The sequence below is a fragment of the Trachurus japonicus genome, chromosome 12, assembly GCF_045865225.1.
Source record: "Trachurus japonicus isolate A0001 chromosome 12, Traja_1.0".
Lineage (NCBI taxonomy): Eukaryota > Metazoa > Chordata > Actinopteri > Carangiformes > Carangidae > Trachurus > Trachurus japonicus.
In genome coordinates, this window is record NC_140918.1 from 23806051 (window position 1) to 23828021 (window position 21971).

Below are 21971 nucleotides of genomic sequence, written 5' to 3' on the forward strand. Positions count from 1 at the left end.
CCCTTTAAACATACAACACCAGCCAGCAGCTCTTATGAATTCATAACACTGTGTCTGAAATGTCATTAATTTTCAGACAGCATCAGTGCTTGATAGGATTGCATTATCTGCAGCAGGTGCATGGAAGTGTATTGTAGAGTCTGCTTTTTAAGCTCTGAAACAATCAAAATTACAGAAAGAACAGCTATCGACTTTGTATGAATATGTTAAATTATGCTTTTGAGATGTTTTCTGTCTCTAAAAAGAAAGATTTGTCCTTTTTTTGGACAGCTGCCATTCAGGGGTTTAGAGAAATAAAGAAGTCGGTGGTCCAGCAGCAATATGTTTATGTTTTACAAAAGTGTTGTCTAAAACTGGATAATAAGAACATGCAGCCATCTGTAGCAACTTAACCAACAAACAGCCTTGTGGGAGATGGTGAAGAGTCTCTGGATGTTTTTGGATAATAGAGACATGTCTGTGAATATGAACTGGTTAGCTCTGCCACAGGGATGGCTGCAGGTATCCTGTCAGCTTAGGAGAGGAGAGAGTCTCTCTGACTGAGAGCCCTCCAATATCACATCTGCCACTTTTTACATGGCTCCTTTTACATGTGTAGTATGTTATTATTTCATGATCATGAGACGCCATGTTCTGAAAAAAAACAGCTGGCACAACATACTTGTCCTGCTAAACTGCTTCAGACTGGAAGCTCTGGAAAATCTCATAAGAAAATTAACTGCTTAGAAAACTTTCCGTTGGACTCACGGTAATTATTTATTATACACAATGCTGAGACAACAGAGAAAACAGCTGTCCACACCTGGCAGACAGCCATCAAAACTGGGTTTCTATTGTTGTAGCCTACATGTTCCGCTGTCTGCCTTGCTCCACTGTTACTGTGCTACTAATGATGCAGCTGATGACATGTATAATGAAATGCTATCAGAAATATCTTGCTTGTGTGGATTTTAATTGGAGCACATTGCCTGAAAGCTAAAGAAAGAGAGTTGTCCTAATGACAATTGTTGAGGACTTCACAGGTTCTTTTAAATGCTTATACAGTGTCATTACTAATGAGGATTCACTAAACAATTTAAACAGTAATTTACAATAAACAGTTTGTGTTTGTTTTTACCCAGCTCCATGGAAAGTTAGTCTCTGTTCTGGGGTTAACTGTGTAGCTTTTTAAAACATTTCAGCTTTTCTAACTTGTCAATGATGGAAAATAGAGCCAATAGAGCAACTGACTGTATGATCTGGTGAGGTAAAAATGAAATACTTCATGAATTTTTCAACTGAGACGTTTCATTACAAGTCCCCAAAATATTAAAAAATAAATTTAATATTGAGATTTCTTTGAAACTGGAAAAAAAGGTAGACATACATGGCACATTGAGGATGTAAGGCTTAAATAAACATTAGAAATCAGAAACATCTTTTAATGCAGAAGCAGTCCACAGATCAGACACTAGACATCTGACAACTTCCTCCACTCTTTCTACAAAAACAATAATTCAGGAGATATTTTAAAAATACATTTCACCTACCTGTGGAGGAGGAAGCTGATGCATTTCACACTGCAAGCCTGTGTTGTCTCCTGGAGCTCAACATCTTAAAAACAAAAGTAACATAACTGACTTTTATCAGTGTGATACATTTCATAAATCCAGTATTATTTGTAACAAAATTGTTATGCCAGCTTTTGCATTTCATGTTTTGTTGGTTTTATAAGCCTGTTGTGTAATTTTGTCATATGATTACTCTTAGAAAATGGGAAATAGAGAAAATGACTGAAACTCTTCAAGTCTTGGTGGCCCTCTAGTGGACAGTAGACCACAAGGCAGGACAGTTCTTTCCCAGACATGTATTCAGTTGACTGAGCGAGGTAGAGAAAGTTGGAAGGAAGCCTTGTGTTTAATGAAACAGGAAACTGCATTTGAATAATGGGAAAAATTAGAAATCAATCTATTTCCTTGTATCCTCTTTAAAATGTATTTAGGCTTAAACATGAATGTAAGTTATGGACGAAAGAAAGAGTTTCTTACACAGTGTTTTTGTTGACAGTATCCTATTATGGTCCATGGTAACAGCATAGTAGGACAGCAGGAAAATAGCTTTGCTCCCCTTGGGAACGAAATGTTAACGGCAGCTTTATGGAGATTACATGTTGCCTCAAACAGACACTGAATTACCCTTCACTGTTGTATTGCCTACTAGTATCTACAACAAGGAGAAATAATTCATGCACACATTGTGCAGCTCCAGTGAAGGATGAAAACATCCCAACAAGAAAGTCTTGTTTTTGTGCCTTCCTGCCTCAGACAGTAAGACATTCAGCCTCAGAGGAAGTCCAGTTCTCCTCAACACACACACAGCTGATCTCTTGGGATTTGAGACTTGGACTTGAATTAGACTTGAAGGGTTAGCTCATCCATTAGCCGCAGCTGTGGCTAATAAGCAACCTAGCACATAGACACTAGATAATGTGAACATTACACCAGCTAAACAATGCATGTTATCATTGTCACCGTGAGCATAATAGCATTAACCTGCACCACTTGTTGCAGTATTGTCTCATAGCACAGCCTTTGTCTTGATATTCTGTTGAACTGAACTATGGGGGGCCGTTTAATACTTTTACTTTGTAATTCTTTTTTTAAAAGGAAAAACCGTCCACATTTACATTTAGAAACTCAACAGCAATGTCTAGGGCAGCAGTGGGCTGCTGGGTGTGCTGCTGTTGGACCTTGTCTTTGGAAAATGTCACTTAAAGGGTTTGAAATCATTGAAAGGTGTAGTGGGTCAGAGAGCCGTGCCAGGGAGTGAATTGACAGACTCTAATAAGATACTGCAGTTGGCAGTTTATTTCAACCCAACATGCCTCCGGCGAAGAAATATTCATTTCGCTTTCTTTCTCTTGTAGGCCTGGGTATTTGATGGTGTTCCGCACATTCCTGCATTTCTAAGCAAGCCACTGCTTAGGAATGCTGAATTTCTCTTTTCTTCAGCGGGCAAACTCACTCTGAAAAAGATAAAAGATCTGAGGTGTCCATGTGGGTGGTGAAACTATCAGGTCTCTGTTGTGCCAGGGAGTCTTACAAACTCCTCAGTCCTCCACAGAGACCACCAACAGACTGCGGTTCCTTCACTGTGTGTGTGTGTGTGTGTGTGACAAACTAAAAATAATGCAAGCAAGAGATCTTGTTTTGAAATTTTGACAGGCCCGTGAAACTGTGGATTGCATCATGATAAATATTATAGCCTTAAAGGGATAGATTAATATTTTGGCACATTGGCCCATTCCCATAATCCCTATAGTTTTAGGAGTAGGTTTGTTACCTTTTATTGTCGGTGCAAGCTATTTTTAGAACGGCGGAGCAGAGCCACAAGCTGCTTAGAGCTACACTAATACACAATCCAACATCTCCAAAACACTCTCGTGGACAAGTTGTGACCTGCACATTCACCAATGCTATGAGATAATAACAGAACATTACGAGACAGAGTTGTTTTTGAGGCAAATTCATGCAACAGCTGATATGCATTGGGGGCAGTTTTTCGGCAAGCAGTCTCTGCATTTGCCTTGTAAACAACTCTGTCATGTATCTTCTTTTTCTGCCCACCAGTTCACCTATTCAACCACAGACAAGCTAAAATCATTGCTGCGATTGTCTTTCAACACTGACAGCTGCAAAATATTGGAGCTCGCTTTCAGAAAAAGAAACGAGTTGAAACAAAGAGAAACTGGTAAGTATTTCACAACCAAACTTTTTTTTGTCTGAGATATTTGACTTTGATGTGTGGAGGGCTAGCACTATAAGATGTCATTAGGAAGAAGTTATGCCACTTTTCAAAAAGCAAAGTCTGTGTACAACACACTGTTACCTTTGAGTTTTTCCTCATGAAGTGTAAAAGGTTAACCAAATGATAGGCATAATATCTAACCCTAACCCTATCCATCATATTGGCCACATGATATATAAACCTAACCCTGTAGCCTTGAAAACTTCCCCATTTAACCTAGCGGTCTGCTTTATGGGCAGTAACTCACACCATAACCTACACTTATTTAAAATTCAATAAGTGTGGAAAAATAACAATAAATTATGCTGTTATAATTGTGTATAGGTAGGTAGGCTATAGGACAAACAGAATCCTAAATAAATTTAATTTTCTAATGCACTTTTCATTAAACAAGATCTCAAAGTGCTACAATATTAAAAAGTTAAAAGCAAGGTGAATAATAAATACTTGCACTAATTTGGCTTTTTGAATACAGAATTGGGTTGAAAAGATAAGGAAGTTAATCATATAATATTGAGAGCAAAGACTCCAAACCACATATACATAGCCTATGATACATAGATGAGGAATAAAACATGACATTTTACTTGTGGTTGTGTTGTGTGCAAGCCAAACCCCCAAAACTCAAAAAATATAGGCTACAGCATCAATGTGTGTGCAGAACTGCAGACAATGAAAACTGAGACAACACCGGTCTCAGCTTGGCGCCCTCTAAGCTGCTTGAGCTCTGCGGTTGGAGTAGCCTATACGTAGCTGTGCATTTCTTTCTTTTCTTTTCTTTTTCTTCTTTTTTATTTTAGAAAAGCACAATCCGTGTACAATGACAGCACATTACCTTCTGACGCAAAACAAAGTGCCACTGTGCCAGTGGTAGAACGAAAACAGTTCATATTTTATATAGGCTATATTTGATTGAATTAAATTTCTATGTGCCTTTAAGTGTTTCTGACAACTTCCCAAGAAAGTTGACAGGTTACGTTCCTCCAAAGATCATACTGATAGCTAAAAACGGTATTTGCACAGCTGTAGGTCTTTAAGAATGCAGATGTAGAAGAAGAGGTCAGTGGTGCAACAATGATGATGACGACAATCATGATGACTGAGCTCACATCTTTGGTTTACTGAATAGGCCTATCTTTTCCCTGGTTTTGTACTTCCAAAAATCAGAAACACATTTTATTCATTAAGTGATTTTCATCATCTTCTGGAAAGCAAAAGATTTTTTCAGCCTTGAAGATGCTCTACTTAGATTACTTTTTAATTTTGCACTCTTTCCCCGCATGAGAAACCAATTCAGAATCAAAATAAACTTTGTTGGCCAAGTAGAAGTCAAAAAATTGTCTCTGACTCTCGGTAGCTCTTCGACAGGTTTAGACTGCACAGGAATTAGGCTATGGTAGTGAAAGAAAACAAAGCAAACTGGAACAGAGATGATTTCTGTGCTTATAGTTTATCTTATTTCTTTATGAATGTGTGTGGGCTTACATTTCGGAAAGCTTTAAAAATTCTATAATGTTCATGAATTTGAAAAGGTTGTGCTTGGGTGTCCTCAAACTGCAATGTGGTGCATTCATTGTCACCAAATGTCCAAATACGTATCTGGTTTGCAACACAAGAAAATGCTTATTCTTCAGTAAAGTTAGAATGAAAAAAATTGTGTTAATACTTGAATTAGCGAGCCTAATAGCTTTTCTATTCTCAGCTGGGAGTCCATCGCTGTGCACGCGCGTGGCCGTGCATCCGCCATGCAGTGTGCGCGCGCATTATAAAAACCCTTTGGTGCACGTGCAGCGAGGCTGTGGAGGGGTGGGGAAGAAGAAGTGACTTGTGGGATGTGAAGTAGCCGGCGGCAAGAGAGACAGAGGGGAGAGAGAGAGTGAGTGACACACAGGGAGAAACAACAGAGAGAGAGAGGAGCGGGAAAGCAACACGGGGGGACCCATAAAAATAACCAGCGTTACGGTTAATTTAGCGCCTGACATCCAGGTTTTTGCGCAGACAGACACAACAACAGCGGAGATTCAGCGGAAGAAAAGAAAAAAGTTCAGATCCCACGAACCAGCGCGTGGGAGGGAGTGGGAAGCAGGATCGTGACGGACTGAGGCAAGCTCCACTGTCTGTCTCGTCATGGCAGGTAATTCAGTCAAACAATTATTACACATAAACACACAACCAACCGACGGACCGGCGGGTTTTTTTCGCAACGCGACTCCCGACCCGACGAGCTTTCTGTAGCGACGCTTCGCTGCCAGTAGCAGCTACCTTCAGTGTCAGTTTAGCTAACAGCAGCTAGCTAACACAACTTAGCTAGTGCTAACGTTAGCTAGCTAGCTAGCACACCGGAGTGTCGTCGTCCACCCGGCCTGTCTTTGCCGACTAACGCTAGCTAGACTGCTGCTGCTGCTGCTAGCAATATGATAGATGTTTACCACTGTCACCGGTCCGGTACCAGCCTTAAAGGCTGACTCTTGTTCCGTGTAAGCGAGACACAACAAGCTATCCCTGGTTGATACTCCGGGCTAACTTCTCGTAGCCGTAACGGCAGATTGTTAGACTTGTGCACGGCTCCTATAAACCGTTCATTTAAAGTATCCAGTAGCTTGTGCTGTTACGAATAGAAAATTACTCAAAATATATATCGAACATAAATTGGCAGTGTCTACACCAGTGCTCATATTTCTCAAACATGCCACGACCGGCTTGACAAGCCAGGCGAGCTAACGTTAGCTCAAACTTTGACATTGCCCACATGCAGGCTAGCACTCCGGGCCTGCTGCAGGTTGATGAAGCTGTTCAATATTAGGTGCAAATGACTGAAAAGACTTAAAAGGTAGAGAGTTCGTGTTTGGGACACAAATATACAGTGGGACCCCCCCCTCCTCAAATAAAACCTAAAAATACGTGAGCATTTGTTAAGTCCATCGTAGTCATTCAAATCCCATTCATCAGCTCATACGAGAGCAGTGAATGCCGGAAATTACAGTGATCGAAATCATGACCCTCACTTGTACCATGTAAGCCAATTAGCATTAATGGCTGTTCAGTCATATATCATAAATTAGGTTATCAGTTATATATTTAGTACGTGCCTTCCATTCATTTGGGCGGGGAAAGGACACTGATCTTCAGGCATTGCACCTCAAAGTTGAAGCGATTGGTTAGCCGATTTACATATTAAAACACCTGTTTGCGTTAATGCATTTTCCTCTGCAAGGGATGCGTGCAGTCCTTCAGAAGGCTACTTTTTTCTTTAAAAAAATCCTCTGTGGCATTTCGTTTTAAATCATGATTCAGATCAGAGTACGTGTATGATGAAGGCAGAGTGACTCATAAATGTCCTTGATTATTCTGCAGAGCGTTTCCACTATACAGACATTGTTATTGACACAGCCAGGCCAGTTTTAATTGTGTAATAACAGATTGTGGAATGAACAATGCGGAATTGAACTACCTTTCTAATGCAGTGATATGCTGATGGAGAACCTGTTGAGGCTAGAGATGGAGATCATTATCAATGAATGCAGCATGTTTTTTCTTGTTGATTTTTGACAGAGGAATGTGGTATATATGCACATCTCTTAATTGTAAAACATTTAACCTGGTTTTAAAGAATGAAACTTCATGACTGATTTACCTATTATTGCACCTATCTAGAGTTAAATCAGTATTTTTGAACACAGGTGGTAATCTACTTTTACTCTCTAAGTGAGAACCACAGCTGTACAATAATGTTTTGAGGGATATGTTTATACACTCATTAAATGGTAGAGATATATGATATGCTAATATGCTCGTAATGTAACTGGCATGTCATGTGTGAAGTGGTATCTACTGCTAGATGTTTTAGGAAACATTAAATAGTCTCATGTGAGACTGATTTCATTTTTTGTTTGGAGGCTGTGCTTGCAGAAGCTGTGAGAGGATATGTGCACATGTGTGACCACACACATTTTCACAATGGATCTACCATCTGTCTGTAGTTCCAACATCACTTAATTTACACTGCTTCAAAGTGACAGTGTGCTGAAACAAAATCTCTCTCTTTTGAGACGTTTCCTCTATTGAACCATTTGGTCCAGTTGGATATATTACCACCTCAATAGTGGCTAAGGAACTTGCTTTCAGCCAGACTTTGACTTGAATGTACTTTTTTCTAATCTCTGCAGGACCTGGAGGTGACATGCAGTGGTGCTTCTCTCAGGTGAAAGGAGCCATCGATGACGACGTAGCTGAAGGTATGAGCTCTGCCAAAAAAATGGTGTATTTATAAATGTAAAGCATGGAAGGAAAAATAGGGGAAGCAGCGGCTGGTGTTGTGGGTAATACACAGCGGCTTGTAGTGATGGAGCAGGTACCAGCTGAATGCCTTTCCCTGTTTTTCCATTTCCACTAGCTAGATATAGCATGACTTGGCTATATTGCCATGTGATGAGCTGTGAGCCTGTCCATTTCGACTGCCCACTCCCTCCACTTTGGCAGCAAGTTGATGGGCCTTAACCCTAATTGTAATCAAGCTTTGTCTCTGCACTAAACTGACCGGCTCTTGATCTTCATGCAGATGACTTAAGAGAAAGGAGTGGTCCCACTCCTGCGCTCTGTCCTTACTTTAATCTGACAGCAGCCTGTTTGATGAATTATTGGTTGCATTTAATGTGTAATTCCCCTGTAAAGGTAGTTAAAATATACACCAAACATGCACTCACTCATCAAAAGAAAAAAAAAACTCATTTTAATTTATATTCATGTACAGTGTGCAGGTTGGTTTCTTAATTAAAACGATTACAAGTGTTGGAGGTTGGTAGTGATGTGAAGTGGCGTGGGATCATTGCAGTCTGCTGCGCCCAGTTAGGATTCCCTTAATGTCCGTCTTTCAGGAGGGTTTTACTGGGCGCTGTATCTGCAGAGGAGTCCTTTTCCTTTCCAAAACAAACAGACCTGGTGAATAAATCCAGTAGAAACACTGAATAGCGCAGCTTCATGTTAAAATCAATTTTTCTCTGGCGCTGTACGGCTGAGCCGTATGGGAGGGGCTGTGAGCCGAGCTGCCACTCATGTTTGCTCAGTTTGGTTCTCTTATAGATCATGATCCAGATGTTCAGACCAAAAAACCCAGTGATTTCAATCCACTTGATATCCTACCTTTTCATCTTTACTGGTATTAACATTTCTATTTGTTTTCATTCGCTCTTTTGCACAACACATGCTTTAGTCATGAGTGGATTTTGTTTTCGTTTTTTTGTTTTTTTGGCTTTTATGCCTTTTAATTGATATAACAGCTGTAGAGGGACAGGAAGTGGGGCGAAGGAGAAAGGGTGAATGACAAGCAGCAAAGGGCAACTGGGTGGAATCGAACTTGGGGCCACTGCAGCTCCAGACTATGGCCTCTGAATATGGGGCGCCCGCTCTACCCAGCGAGCTTTGTGATGCCCCATTCATGATTACGGTAGATTTTAATTATGCAAACTGCAATTACTCTACTTCCTCACTTTGGAAATAGTGGAGGTGTCGGTCTGATGCGCCTCTTCTGGTGAATTGTGCCCAGTTTTGGACTATGTATGTCTCACACTCTAATGTGCACCTTGAATGTCAAGCAAGACGGTTAGTGCAAAGAGACGCATATGGACACACACACACAAACACACACACACACACACACACACACACACACACACCCTGTATACCTGATAGTCAGCTGATGTTCCTATGTAGTACCTTTTTAAAGTTGTTATCCTCAAATGTATAGTTTTTATGTGAAATTTCAGAAAATGTTAAAAAGAAAAAAAAAAAAGGAAAATGACAATTTATTCACAGCCCAAGGTGATATTGCATGACTTAGTTTGTGAAACAATAGCCCCAAACCCCAAAATGAATTGATCTACAGCGACTCTGGAAAGGGTAAACAATGAGTGACTTGCTGTCGAAGTGAAAAGCCAAAGCACTTGGCAACATTTGGATTTAAACCCAAAGTTAAAAGGAACCCGATGACATTAATCAGGCAATATTCCCTACTTAAATGTCCAGTGTAAGTGGTAACATCAGTAACATCAGTGTTTTCACAAGTTTACTACCCAGGGGAAACAAATTACACACTGTTGTAATTTATATATTTACTATGAATCATCTATTTTAGTTACCCCTTTTTCTTGAATGTAAACACTGCATTTGAATTTGAACAATTCCTAACCAAACAATATGTTCTTTCCCTCAGTAACTTCTTTTCACTTGGCTGAAATATTCAGTGTGTGGAAAAATGTGAACTTTATGTTCTTCTGTCTCTGTTGACTTTGCTCATCAGTTCACGCTGTGGTCTCATCATCAGAAGGTCACTGAGTTCACTTCTTGTTCAAGGAAGGCAGCTCTCTTTCCATGTCACTGCTGACAATATGTTGGATAAATTGTTGAGATTAAAGACAAATAATTAGTTGCTGCCTTAATATAACTATGTCTTCCTGAATAGTCCAACTACTAGCTGTATTAGCGTTTAGTTTTGGCCTCGGGGAGTACAGTATTCACAAAGGCCTCCTGCTACAACCTTTGCAGCATTATCTTTCTGCTCCAGTGGGCAACAAAGGGTTAAGTGTGTGTGAGAGGGAGAGAGAGACGGAACAGGCGTGCTTGGGTTTTATAAAGCAACACACTGCTGCTGGGGGAAAAATGTGATGCCGTCTGAGCGAGAGGAGAGAGAGAAAAGAAGAGAATCTAGGTTACTGATCATTTTCTGTCTGCTCTACATGCGCTGACATCCGTCTGCATCTCCGGCCTGCACACTCATCCTTCTTGTGCGCTCTGATTCCCAGACAGTAATACACACAGGTTGGGATTAACGAAGCCGTTCCTCACCGCCTTTTAGTATTGCAAGGATGTTCTATTTTTGGATAGCGATTTGAAAATGAGTATGCAAGTTTAAAAAAGTCATGTTTGTGTTTCCTCTGCAGCGGACATCATATCCACGGTTGAGTTTAACCACACAGGGGAGCTGCTGGCCACAGGAGACAAGGGTGGGCGCGTAGTCATTTTCCAGCAAGAAATAGAGGTACAGTTGCATGTTTGTCTTTTTCAGTTTTTGGTTTTTAGAGTAAGTTACCTCCTGAATTCAGTTACTTTTATTCTAAACTATTCTGTTAACAGAAACCTCAGTAGTTTGAGTTTCAACTAATGACATCCCTGCCAGTCGTATGTCTTATCAAACATAGTTCCCCATGTTATGTGAAATATTAACTTATTTTTGAAATGAAACTCATCAAACACAGAATGTTAAACATCACACCAACTCGTTCTTGTCTTAACGCCCGCTCCTGTTGTTTTTGTCTGATTTGCTGGCAGAACAAGAATCAGCCCCAGTTCCGGAGCGAATACAATGTTTACAGCACTTTCCAGAGCCACGAGCCAGAGTTTGACTACTTGAAGAGTTTGGAAATAGAAGAGAAGATCAACAAGATTCGCTGGCTTCCTCAGAAGAATGCTGCTCAGTTTCTGTTGTCAACCAACGGTAACTCAGCCGTTTTGCTTGAGAACATAATCAATGTCACAGTTAGTCACAAACTGTGGTGACTTTGGCTTTATATGCGCATAGGTGTATTTAATCAATTTGTAACAGAGAAATGTATTCTCTGTTATATCACCTCATAGTTAAAATATACTTTTAAATATGGTGTACTAATTCCCTACCCTTTTCCATATTGGGCAGATAAGACAATTAAGTTGTGGAAAATCAGTGAACGAGACAAGAGACCAGAGGGCTATAATCTCAAAGAGGAGGATGGCCGCTACAAAGACCCCAACACTATCACGTCGCTGCGGGTAAGTGTTTGAAGTCGAACACAACCTAGATGACCTATCAAGATATATATACAGTGTGTGTGTGTATATATATATATATATATATATATATATAAATATATATATATATATATATATATATATATATATATATATATATATATATATATATATATATATATATATATATATATATATATATATATATATATATATATATATTAGGGCTGGGACTTTAAAGCAGAAGTAAGTGATATATTTGTGTTAATATAAGTCTTAAATAGTTATATCTTCCGACAGCAATCACTTACATAGAGTGTTTGGACTGAAACACGGGTCTGTCAGTCACTCTGCTCTGCTCTGAGCCGAAGAGAAAACATTTATCGTATCCTACAGTTTTTATCCAATGAGGAGAGAGAACGGCATGCAGGGCTGTGTGTGCAGCCAAGGGACGCCGTGAATGTGGTGACGTAGCGACGAGGACTGTTATGGTGCGTTCAAGGAAACTCGTATTTTTCCGACCGTGAAGTGGTACCAGTTCGATCTGGTACGAGTTCACCGGTCAGAAGTTACGAGTGGCCGTTATAGTGACTTTCACCGGTAAAACAGGTCGGAAAAACACGAGTGGGTTGCCTGAAACGCTACAAAGTCGTAAGTTGTGACTTGAAGCTGTAATTTACGATTTCAAAAGCCTGCCTGGAACGCAGCATTAGCGAAAACGACCACTTACTTCTGCTTTAACGCATTACGATTAATTAATTACACAAAAATTAACGCTTTTTTTTTTTTTTTTTCCTCACGTGTGTCTACGTGCGGTGCGCCCGCACGCGAGAGAGGCGGCAGTTTGAGAGGCTGACTGGCAGAGATGAGAGCTGGTGAAACGCTAGCATAGTTATTTAAATGGATAGTTCAACATTTTGGCAAATTGGCCCATTGCCATAATTGCTATAGTCATAGCAGTAGGTTCGTTACCTTTAATTGTAGGTGTAAGCTATTTTTAGTACAGCGGAGCGCAGCAGCAGGCTGCTCAGAGCTACGCTATGGAGGCTAAGGGAATTTCTTGGTTTCCCTCATTAAACTCATCAAATACAAAATCCCAAAACTCCACAGCGCTTTTGTAGACAAGTTGTGAGCTGCACAACCACCACGCTATGAGATAATGACGGAACGATACGAAACGGAGCCGTTTTCGAGGTAAATTCATACAAAACCGCTGATGCGCGTTGCGTTCAGGGACAGTTTTTCAGCAAGCAGTCTCCGTATTTACCCTGTATTTACCTCGAAAACGGCTCCGTTTCGTATCGTTCCGTCATTATCTCATAGCGTGGTGGTTGTGCAGGTCACAACTTGTCTACAAAAGCGCTGTGGAGTTTTGGGATGTTGAATTTGATGAGTTTAATGAGGGAAACCAAGAAATTCCGTTAGCCTCCATAGCGTAGCTCTGAGCAGCCAGCTGCTGCGCTCCGCTGTACTGAAAATAGCTTACACCTACAATTAAAGGTAATGAACCTACTGCTATGACTATAGGATTATGGCAATGGGCCAATTTGCCAAAATGTTGAACTATCCCTTTAAAACACCATCTCTGATCTCTGCCTGCACATAGAGATACACAGACACGGGCGCACGCTAAATGCGCTATATAGCGCTAATTGCTCAGCTGCAGCGCTATATCTATGACCTGTCACTGTCACAGGTGCAGCTCATCTCATTATGACAGGACTTCACCCTCAGAGCTCTGTCTTCAGACTGTCCTGACCTGTCCCTGAACATCACACAGGGACAACATGGAGCTGCCTGTGTGATTGGTTACAAATCAGTTTATGCTACTGTGATTTAAGTAGCCTAGTTAAATACTACAGTAATCATCATAGTGTATTGGAAGGAAAGACCATTTAATCTGTATGTATCAAATATCGATTAATGAATTAATCGATAATTTGCATCTCTAGTCTGTTGGTCTTGGTTAAGTACCACCTTGAATGCTTAAGCTTATGTATTCAGTCATTCAATGGTATAGTAAAATCCATGTGAAAAAAAAAATGCTTCTCACTGTTCTCAGGTCAAATATTTATATGCGATTAAAATGCGATTAATTAATTACAAAGCCTCTAATTAATTTGATTAATTTTTTTTAATCGAGTCACAGCCCTAATATATACCGTAATTTCCGGACTATAAGCCGCTACTTTTTTCTCACGCTTTGAACCCTGCGGCCTGTACAACGATGCGGCTAATTTATAGACTTTTACTGGCTAACGGCCTCCGGGAGGCGCTCTAGCAGGAAGCACAAGTGAGACAGACATGTGGGGAAAGATTATGCGCCGAAGAAGACACTAGTTTTGAGTGTTGGTGCAGTGTTTTATTTTCTAACCAGGCATGTTACTGTCTGTTGGTGCTGTGTTGATGCCGTGTTGGTGCCTCCGGAGTAATTGTGCTGGTTTAACTCGCTACATGACTTGTTACGAGTGAGAACGGAGGCTCTCTGTCTTCACCCGGTGTCCCAGCTCTCGTCTCTGCTGCACCGCAACACAAACGCGCTCCATAACCCATAATCTTTTGTTCATGACGGTTAAGACTACACAAACACACACACCGTAACAACGTATGTTATGTAACGTTATTCACCGCTCCATTTATTGATTTTTCGATGGCTTCGTTGTCAACAAATGCACATGACTTCATTGTCAACAAATGCACATGGCTAGGAGCGTAACCAAAACAGCGGAAAAGCGAGCGGACTTGTATAGTTCCACACATATTCTTCCGTGTAGCCTACTGTCTTTCTGTGTAAATATATCATGTTACAACACGAAAAACCCGCGGCTTATATTCAGGTGCGGCCTATATATGTACAAAATCTATTTTATTTTAAAATTTAGCTGGTGCGGCTTATATTCAGGTGCGCTTAATAGTCCGGAATTTACGGTGTGTGTGTATATATATATATATATATATATATATATATATATATATATATTTTTTTTTTTTATTATTATTATTATTATTTTTTTTATTATTATTATTATTATTATTTTTTTTTTTTAGAAAAGTAAGATTATTAACCACACCAGGGCTCCCACACAGAACTGTTAATGATCCTTACATATTTATTTGACTTCATTTATTGTCTGTGAACCAAAAACACCCTAAGTATGAAATGGAAGAATAAAGGTGGGGATAATTGTTGCATGTACTAATGGTTGTATTGAAAGTAAAACCTAAAATGTCAGCACACTGAGGTAAACATACCGGCACATGCACACCTACCTGCTACAGAGTTGGTTTCCTGTAAAAGTGTCACCATATGTCAGTTTACAGCGGGGTATAATAAATCACCTCTACTTATGTTAATGCAGTGAGTTGTTGTCACAAGTTACATCAGTATTTTTATGAGAAGACTTGATAACCATTGCACATGTTGAGTCAATCTCACTTATTGAAAACATAAAGACCACGTTAATGACATTCAAAAAGCTGCTTGTATGATGTGTTGCATATAATAATGAAGCATATACTGAGATCACAAAGTTTGTCCAAGCTCCCTGCTCTTGCAGGTGTGACAGAACTGGTCGAGCACTGTCTGTCCATGACTAACAATCGCTAACGATGTCTCATACTGTATATAGGTGTGGTGCATCTCCACATGATTGCTTCGTATGCCAAGGAATATAAAGGCTTGTAGGTCTGACTTGAAGGATAAGCTGCTTTTTGTTGTTCTAATTTTTTTAGTACAACCTCGGATTGATAGGTATTAAACAATAACCGTGGGTGTGTTGGCAGTGAGGTGGGACCAGTTTGGCTACAGTTTTGTTAACGGCAAAGATAACCGCCACTACAGTCACTCTTTAAAGCTAATGTCAGAACTCTTGTCAGAACCTTATACCCTTTTATTATGCTCTATACATCCTGTATAGAGATAGCATAATTATGTCGTATTTCTTCCAGCTAATTGAATACATGATGATTATGGAAAAAAAATGGTTAAAAAATGTAAAAGACAAAAAACATCCCACAATTCTCTCCTGTTTGTTCTTTCCTAAGGTACCAGTTTTAATGCCCATGGACCTCATGGTGGAGGCCAGTCCACGGAGGGTGTTTGCCAACGCCCACACCTACCATATCAACTCTATTTCAGTCAACAGCGACAATGAGACTTACCTGTCTGCAGATGACCTACGCATCAACCTATGGCACCTTGAGATCACCGACCGCAGCTTCAGTATCCTCACCAGCAATAGGCCGTGTTTCTCTATACGCACCCTCATTATCTATGAAACTCACTATGAAGTCATTTTAATTAATGCATGGAGTAGAATAATACTTCCTCACAAGACAAAGAAGTCTTTTATATCTCGTTGGCTAATTGACATTCCAGTCTCTTTTCGCTGCAGGCTCTTGCAATCTTTTGTACTGGAGCATTATAGTCTAATGGTTCTGTGTGCTTTCTTTGTCCTTATACAAACAGCCAGTTCAGGGGATAGGTGTGATCTTTAGAACACGACTTTGGAAAACATTTGGTGTTGTTACGTGTTATTGCTCTTAACCGTGTGCTCTCCAGATATTGTTGACATTAAACCAGCCAACATGGAGGAGCTGACGGAGGTGATCACAGCAGCAGAGTTCCATCCCCACCAGTGTAACACCTTCGTCTATAGCAGCAGCAAAGGAACCATCCGCCTGTGCGACATGAGGGCCTCAGCACTATGTGACAAGCACTCCAAATGTGAGTACCCACTTTGTTCACTTTTAATCACCTTATCTCTACCTCAACAGGTGGATTAAGCACTCAATTGATTATACTAAGCCTCTTGAACTACACTTTCTCAGAATGGACCTTTTGAGAGTACAGCAGTTTGATGTCATGTCTTGTTACTCATGTTTGTGTCATACTCCTTTTTTCTTGATCAGTGTTCGAGGAGCCAGAAGATCCCAGTAATCGCTCCTTCTTCTCTGAGATCATATCCTCAATCTCAGATGTTAAGTTTAGCCACAATGGACGCTACATGATGACCAGAGATTACCTGTCTGTGAAGATTTGGGACCTGAACATGGAGAGCAGGCCAGTGGAGACCTACCAGGTGAGACTGACGCAGCTCCATGGTTACAAAGCCTGTTTACAGTTGCTGCAGAGTTGTAAATGGGCAATTAAAGAACTGTCATAAGCTCAGAATTACCATGTGATGGGCCCCTAGTGCCAAATACCCACAGCTTGTAGAGCAGCAAATATAGTCCATGCTCCCTAAAGTGCAAGTTCTTATTTATGTTATGTGTGTTCTTATTAGTCTTATGTGTTATGTTTCTTATTTATGTCGCAAAACTGATTTTTAAATTCAAACAATTCATTCCTGCATAGAGAATTTAGTGGTGGCCACCACTGATAAATTTCTCACCGCCTCACCAGTCTGGTTTTTCCAGGCTTTATATGCATTTTTTTTTTTTTTTTGAAAGGACAGCTGGAGAGAGAAGGGGAGGGGAATAGAGCGTAAGAGGGGGGAATAACACGCAGCAAAGGGACTGGGTGGAATCAAACCCATGGTCACTGCAGCGGGCATGCTCTACCAAGTGAGATGGAAGCCGCTCGCAGCCCCGCGTATTTAATCATCTGCGGAGTAAAGTCCGCTGTTACCATACTGGCTGACGTGTCCTTTCAAGTTTAAAATCTTGTCTCCTGTTGTCAATGAACACACCTGGAGACGGTGCTGCAACCAAACTACACAGCTGTTAAATGATTGGCTGTTTGCCTGTCACTCAGAGCATTCAGGGATGTTTCAATGTCCCACACAGGGTTGAAAATAAGCACCCGCCACTCGCCAAATGTGTGTAAAAATATGTTTCTGCGAGTAAAATAATTAGGTCACTCGCCATTGGCCGGCAGCTAATCTTTCTAAATAACCCTGTCCTGTTTTGCCTCAATATGGGACTGGGTTTGTCTCGTATTTCCGAATTCACTTGAATGCATCACCACCCCACTCGCATTCTGTGAAGAGCTGCCCGACTCTGCCTGTAATCAGGTGAAACTCTGTGTTTTGATCACAGACGAGGTGGGAAAAATTCAAACACTTGGCTCATCAGTGTCGGTGACACTGACTATCGAGTAGTAAACTATGTCTGCGAGTGTTTCCTGTGGCCTGTCAGACGTGTGACATGAGGACAACACTCTCCATTAACAACAAAGCAGTGATGTGATCTGTTAGGTTGAGGTGTACAGTCAGATACATACTGTAGGTATTTATTTAATTCATTAATCTGTAAAATGTAGTGCTGTAAAAACAACAATGGTATGTTGTTATTTTTTATCTGGAAAGTTGCATCATTCTATAGGCTAGGATGAACAGTGAGTAATCTATATTTAAAAAAAAAAAAAACCTGTGTTCACACCACTTATTCAGTCTGGTTTATATACTTTAACTCACATCTCTACATCTTTCTGTCATGTCAACGCAGTTGCCTAACTATAATGCACTGGGGGAAACCCTGCTGATTTTAATGACCTTGTGTTGTGAGCAGTTCAGTGGCTGGTGAAAACATATTTTGGCCAGTAAAATTTCATACCATACCTGTGATTGGCAGGTAGTTCAAAAAGTTAATTTTATACCCTCTCAAGGATAAGGGACTCCCACATCCTTGGGTTTTACACTGCTGACACTGCTGACTTGAATCATCATACAGACATGTCCTGTGTGGCAACATAGAAAATTGAGGATGTGATGCAACGTAGAATCGAATCGTGAGGCCAGTGAAGATGCACACCACTACTGGTCATAATAGTGCCTCACCACACAGACAGTGTTTGTACTATAGGGAAAGGCTGTTGCCTTGTTTGAGTGAATCAGCATTGTTCAGCGTCAGGTGATTTGTTTTCTTACAGTCTCAACAAAATTTGTATGTATTTGTTTGTATGTATGTAAATATATTTGTTGTTACAAATATTATCATTAATTTTTAGACCTGACGTTTCATTGTCCAGTTGATAAACCACAGTAGATTGAATCTTTTAGATTTATCATAGTGGCCACACCTTTTCTAAAAAAAGAATTTGTTGCAATTTTACAGAGAGACCACTAGGAGGCAGTGTGAATGTGTTGTTCATTGGCTTTTGTATGTTCCAGTCTGATACCCTTTGCAGTATAAAAACCTACCCATTAATTTAGTGTGACTTCATGTGAGTCTTTGCCTCTGATCATTACAGGTTCATGAGTACCTGAGGAGCAAGCTGTGCTCGCTCTATGAGAACGACTGCATCTTCGACAAGTTTGAATGCTGCTGGAATGGCAATGACAGGTGAGGACATGCAGCTGGTGGACGAATTGGCACCGCTTCAAAAATACTTTTGTTCTTAGATTGATGTTGGATAAAATTAGGGGTGCAACGGTACAGGTAGCCCACGGTACGATACGTACCTCGGTTTTTGGCCACGGTTCTCGGTACGGTTTCGGTATGTGTTTTGTGCAGAGAACTTTTTTTTTTCTCCCAAAATAATGTTTATTATTTATAATATTTATAATATAGCTCTCCCCTCTATCTCTCTCTCTCTCTCTCTCTCTCACACACACACACACACACACACACACACCTGAACTGTCTGTGAACAGCCCCTAGCTCCTCCCTCTGCACACTCTAGTCTTTCAGTAGGTGAACACTCTGAAGCCACTTTCAAACAGAGATCGCGCTATGTTGCCGTCATGGAAGACGTCACTATGCTGGCAGCCACAGTCTCTCACTGGGAAAGAAGGTGTTAGTATAATGTGTTTTTTTAAACAGCCTTTCTCACCACCTCTCATCCCTGTCAGTCAACTCCTGCTCGACCTCGGTCTCTCTATCGCGCGCGGACACGCGACCACACACATGCGGTGTGCATGGACAGAGTTGTGGCTGGAACTCTAATAAAAGCTAAATGTGCTAAATCGCGCTAATAACTTATTAATTTCCCCCGCGATTGCGATCAGCGACCGCTCATGCCGCCGCCTGTTTGTTTTCTTTCTTTTTTCCCCCCCTCTTCTGTGTGTGAGCTGCTGCACTTTCAGTTGCAGGGGGGAGTCACTGTGAGTGTGTGGAGGCTCAACAGTGATTGGACATCGACTCGCGGGGGCGGGCTTTCGCCTTAAACGGCCAGGCACACACATACACGGCACAGCTGCCTGTAAAGCAGTAAGAGCTGATGCAAGCTGAATCTGAAATACCGCGGTCCAAGAGCGTATTGCACCGTGCAGGCCGTACCGACGGTTCGGTATTTTACCGAGAACCGTTGCATCCCTAGATAAAATGTAGTCTTCTGTTTGATGCACCTGTAACTCATTGAAATCTCACACTGTTACACAGTACAAGAGCGAGAGATTAGAGTGCTGATTACACTCATGTCATGACTTAGAAATTCCTCTTTTGGCACTAACTTATCTATCTTACCTGTATCGTGTAAATGTTTTGTAATTTTGATTATGTTACTTGAAATGCTTTTTAATATTAGTCTTTTAGATTATTTGTCCATCACCCTACTGCTCTGATTTCCACCTAAAGCACAAGAATGTTTTTGCTGGGGACCATATCCTAAGAACAAAATGTGTTTAAGGCTCACAAATGTTATTTTACCACATTTCCTCCATCAGTGTGGTGATGACTGGCTCATACAACAACTTCTTCCGGATGTTCGACCGCGGCCAAAGGCGGGATGTAACCCTGGAGGCGTCCCGAGAGAACAGCAAGCCCATGCAGGTCCTCAAGCCCCGCAAGGTGTGCGCAGGCGGCAAGCGCAAGAAGGACGAAATCAGCGTGGACAGTTTGGACTTCAACAAGAAGATCCTTCACACTGCCTGGCATCCCCAGGACAACATCATCGCAGTGGCGACGACCAACAACCTCTACATATTCCAGGATAAAGTGAACTAACTACAGGGGCGGTGAGCTTATACGAGATCTGGCGCGGGGTGATGTGACCTGCAGCCTCACAGCCTCATTCAGAGCGATCCGTGGTAACACCGATAACCAGCATCCCTGTCCGTTGCTACTTGGTGACCAGACTTTGCCACTTTGTTCTAGATGTGGACAGAGGAAGCCTCACTCTAGCCCACCATCAGCCTGTCTGTGGCAGAGTGACACCTGCCTTGTTGTTTAAGTGATGTTGTGCCAATTTCTTTTTTCCTTTGGTATGTTTTTGTTTTGCCAGCCCACCACCTGCCCTTTTCTTCCCCTGGGGTAACATGGGTTTAAAACCAGTTTAATTTACTTAAATTCTGAATACAGACACTTATTTTTATAACTTTACCCCCAATGGCTCTGTGGTAGAAAATAAAAAAAAACACTTATTTAGTATGTCCCCCTATTGTCCTGTGCCATTGTAGTGTTTATTTTTCTAAGAGAAATTTGCCAGTCTTTTTTCTTTTCTTTCTTTTTTTTGTGTAAACACGTTTTATTGATTCATCCGTTACTGTCATAGTATTCTTTGATTCTCTTCACGTGTCTCCTGTCATTAAACCATGCATACTCCACAGTCACAACAGTATGCTCAGTTTCTTTACACACTTGCTGCTCCAACTCCTCGGTGGTTGCCTCCAGGAGTTTGAGAAGTACAGTGTGTCTTCACAGATTCAAAGCCAGGTCCAGTGAGATGTCATCTTGCTTACTGTCACTGTGCTTTAGACTCTGGCTGGCCAGATAGGTCTAGTTTCCAGAAGAAGTTTTTGTTTTGTTTTTGTTCTTTTTTTTGTTTTTTTTGGATTGGCTCTGTCTTGACATCTTTGTGCATCGGTTCCTCTTTCTCCTTTTGATTTCTATACAACAATAGTCAGGTATAAGAGATAGCCTATTCAAAGATAATTATGATTGTCATATTTATATTAAAAAGAGAAAAAAAAGTTAAAACGTCACCAGATTTGTTCCGTCCTATTTTGTGAAATTAAGCTGGACCTCACATCTTTTTTTTTTTTTTTTTTTGAGTGATCTTAAGTATTGTCTTCCCATGGTGTACCACAACTCTGAAGCAGTACTTCACACAACAGGGAAAACTTTTGATTTGACACTGGACTCTCTTACTGCACCAACTAAAGTACTTGGATGTCTGTGTTGTAAGACTACAGTTTAAAAGAAAACATTATTTGAGGCATTAAATCACTTAAAAATGTTTGTTTTAACTACTGCAGACATTATTACTGCTACTGTATGTGATGGTACAATAAGCTGCACAAGGACTCGCGCAGCAGTTGATGTCTCCACACCGTATTTAAATTGTGGACAGTTAAGACTCTATTGATGCCTCCAGTAATGTATAACTACAATTTTAATCTATGACAGTGAAGATAATAAAGGAACTACTTTTTGCATTCTTGTGATTGCCTGATCGTTGCTGGGACTTTATCTATTTTCTGTAATGTTGTTCCATGTTGATGCCCCATAAGATTGTACATTTTATT

The 21971-nt window shown here is 40.7% G+C and overlaps 1 protein-coding gene across 1 annotated transcript; it reads left to right on the forward strand.

Moving 5' to 3' along the window:
* Nucleotides 1-5608: 5608 nt before the first annotated feature.
* Nucleotides 5609-21881, forward strand: ppp2r2ab (protein phosphatase 2, regulatory subunit B, alpha b). Its single transcript, XM_085793887.1, has 10 exons — nucleotides 5609-5920; nucleotides 7953-8021; nucleotides 10722-10819; nucleotides 11110-11275; nucleotides 11474-11586; nucleotides 15610-15787; nucleotides 16127-16291; nucleotides 16477-16646; nucleotides 18758-18849; nucleotides 20172-21881. The coding sequence occupies exons 1-10, from the start codon at nucleotides 5914-5916 to the stop codon at nucleotides 20449-20451; spliced, it is 1338 nt and encodes a 445-aa protein (XP_085650013.1). The 5' UTR covers nucleotides 5609-5913; the 3' UTR covers nucleotides 20452-21881.
* The last annotated feature ends 90 nt before the right edge of the window (nucleotides 21882-21971 follow it).

Excerpts from the sequence above, each read along its gene's own strand:
- ppp2r2ab (XM_085793887.1), top strand. Across the intron at positions 11,587-15,609 it reads ACACTATCACGTCGCTGCGG|GTACCAGTTTTAATGCCCAT; the intron begins GTAAGTGTTTGA and ends TTCTTTCCTAAG. Across the intron at positions 16,647-18,757 it reads GGCCAGTGGAGACCTACCAG|GTTCATGAGTACCTGAGGAG; the intron begins GTGAGACTGACG and ends TGATCATTACAG.